At 35.3% G+C, this 2,439-nt stretch overlaps 1 protein-coding gene across 1 annotated transcript in view; it reads right to left on the bottom strand.

Moving 5' to 3' along the window:
* Positions 1–1,749, bottom strand: part of LOC112511805 (calcium-binding mitochondrial carrier protein SCaMC-1-like) — a 6,701-nt gene extending 4,952 nt beyond the window's left edge. The window contains exon 1 of the mRNA XM_025117578.1: positions 1,076–1,749. Coding sequence (XP_024973346.1) covers positions 1,076–1,508 — 433 coding nt within the window. The 5' untranslated portion in view covers positions 1,509–1,749. The remainder of the gene's footprint in view (positions 1–1,075) is intronic.
* Positions 1,750–2,439: the final 690 nt, after the last annotated feature.

The raw sequence follows: 2,439 nt of genomic DNA, 5'->3' as shown, positions 1-2,439 counted from the left end.
GCGTTTTACACACGTTAATTTGATCCTAATTCCTACCCATAATCTTAGTAGGATCTCGCATTCTACACTAATGGAAACCAATGTGTCCCATGTGTGATATTTTTGCATGATAATCATATAAAATTTTAGTTATTTAGTAAAGAAACCTCCAGAATTTTCCTTTTCCTAAAAGATGTCAAGTTCAAATCCTGATAATGAACTTGGCAAAGCTACATGACAATGACCAATAAATGTCAACATCAAGAAGCACAATTAGAGCAGAAATCAAACCCATCTGATAACCAAGAAACAGGCAATGGTCCAATGGTCCAAGAAGAAACTTTCTTCAATAAATCCTTTTCTTTATGCGTCACTTTGTAAAGCTATAATTCTACCATTCTCTAAAGCAAAATGAGCACAAAATCTAATTAACATGATCTTGAACTATGAATCCAATTTTGTCTCGCTAGCATTCATATTTCTAGGGGAAATTTACAAAAATAGCCAATCGGCAAATAGAGTTTCACTTTTTAGTCATTTTCTGACCCAAATTGGCTTTTTAGCCAATCCATAAGGCTTAAGCATATGCACAAGGTTTCTGCGTAAGGATTCCGCCATAGTCTGGTGTATAGTGGAATCGAAACTTTAGGCATATGCGTAAGGATACTTTTTCTTTTTTCCTTTTTTGCCAAAAACCAATTTTTACGCATGTGTGTAAGCCTTCTGCGTAAGGATGGGMTAAAAAGTGAATTTGGGTCGAAAAAATGATTGATAGGCTATTTGAGTAAATTTCCATGTTTCTAGCTTACTRAGGGCTGTTTAGTTGGTTTTCCAATTAAATAAAGTTTTTTGCATGTATTAGTCTGTCTTTAAGGTTTCTGTTTGGGGGTTTTTGTTTGGGGGCTTTTCATAGATGGAAAGAGCTTTTTTACTGGGTGAGACAAGTTTGGAAAAACTTAAAACTCCCCCTAAAAGCTTACTGAAGAAGGCAATCTCTATATCCATTAAGCTGCTAAGAAAGAGACCCTAATTTAGATACTTAAAAGCCAAAATGCATCAAATAACGAACATAAAAAGGGGAAGTATGGTATAATACCAGCCTTAACAAGAGCATCATAGAGTTCCTCTGGTAAAATGCAACCATTATGTTCGACATCAATGGCTTGAAAAATACGATAAAGCTCAAGCTCCTTATCATCCATGTATCTTCTAAACTCCAGATAATCAACCCTCCCATCTCTATTCGCATCGCAAACCCTAATCAATTCCTTCGCATACTTGTAATCCGCCGGAATTTGCAAMGCCGATAACCCTACCTCAATCTGAGCGGAATCCARGTATCCTGCATTTGATGTATCGAAGAAATTAAACAAACCACGAATTCGTGATTCTCGTTCTTCTTTAGTCTCTCCCAATGCTGATAACACGTGGTCCATGGATACCGGTCCCGATTTCTTCACCGGATTACAACATCCAACGGGCCGACGATGATCCGACGACGACGAATGCTCGTTCTCCAGCGACGTCATACAATCACGAATTGTTTATTGGATGAAATACATAGCGGATTCCTGCTGGAAGTGAACAGATCTAGGCATATAGATACGAGTATTTGTGTATCTCTATACCGAGATTGGGTTGAGATATTTCTGAAACGTAGAAAGTAATAATTGAAGGATCTTTTCCCAATAGATTCTAGAACTTGACCCGTTCGATTGAAGGGTTCGGGTCCTTTTTCGGGTCGAATTTGTTAAGCTTTTTAATGGTAATATCAATGGAGGGAGATAGATTGGGATTAGCAGAAATGGAGAAATCGAGAGAGTTTGGGATTCAGCCCCCATGCGTTGACCATGTCCGTAGTCTCGTCAAACAAGCGGTTTTCGGGTGTAATCCGCTTTGTTTTTATAATTTTTGACCGCTTTCAATTTTTTAAAATATGTAATTATTATATTATTTAAATAAGTAAATGACATTTTTACTTTTAATTAGGGTTGCAAATTGGTCAAATTGATCGGGTTAAAGAYATTTGAATAACTTCATACAAGCAAAACAAAAACCCAACCTAACTCAAATCATACGGATTAAGTTGGGTTGATCAGGTTGAAACTTTGATGCATCATTTTACAATCTAGTTAGGTGTTTTATTTAGCCGAAGTAGAATCAAAATGATGACATACAAAAAAGGCTAACGAAAAAAAAAAAAAATTGAAACTTCATGTAAATAAGAAAGTAAAATCACGATTGATATTGTAATATAATTATTAACTAGTTGTGTACTCGCGCAATRTAGCGGGAGCTATAAATTTTAACGATTTTGAAGTTCCACTGGTTTTATAAGATAAGATTTAACGATGATATATGTTACACTTGATCTTTACATATTAATACAATTTGAATAAATAAGAGTTATGGTTCTAATTACAGACTATCGATGAAAAAAATTGTATGACAGTTTAAAAT

The sequence above is a fragment of the Cynara cardunculus genome, assembly GCF_001531365.2.
Source record: "Cynara cardunculus var. scolymus isolate 2C chromosome LG 4, CcrdV1, whole genome shotgun sequence".
Taxonomy (NCBI): domain Eukaryota; kingdom Viridiplantae; phylum Streptophyta; class Magnoliopsida; order Asterales; family Asteraceae; genus Cynara; species Cynara cardunculus.
The sequence above is the reverse complement of the archived record's forward strand: the minus strand, read 5'-3'. Positions and strand labels throughout refer to the sequence as shown.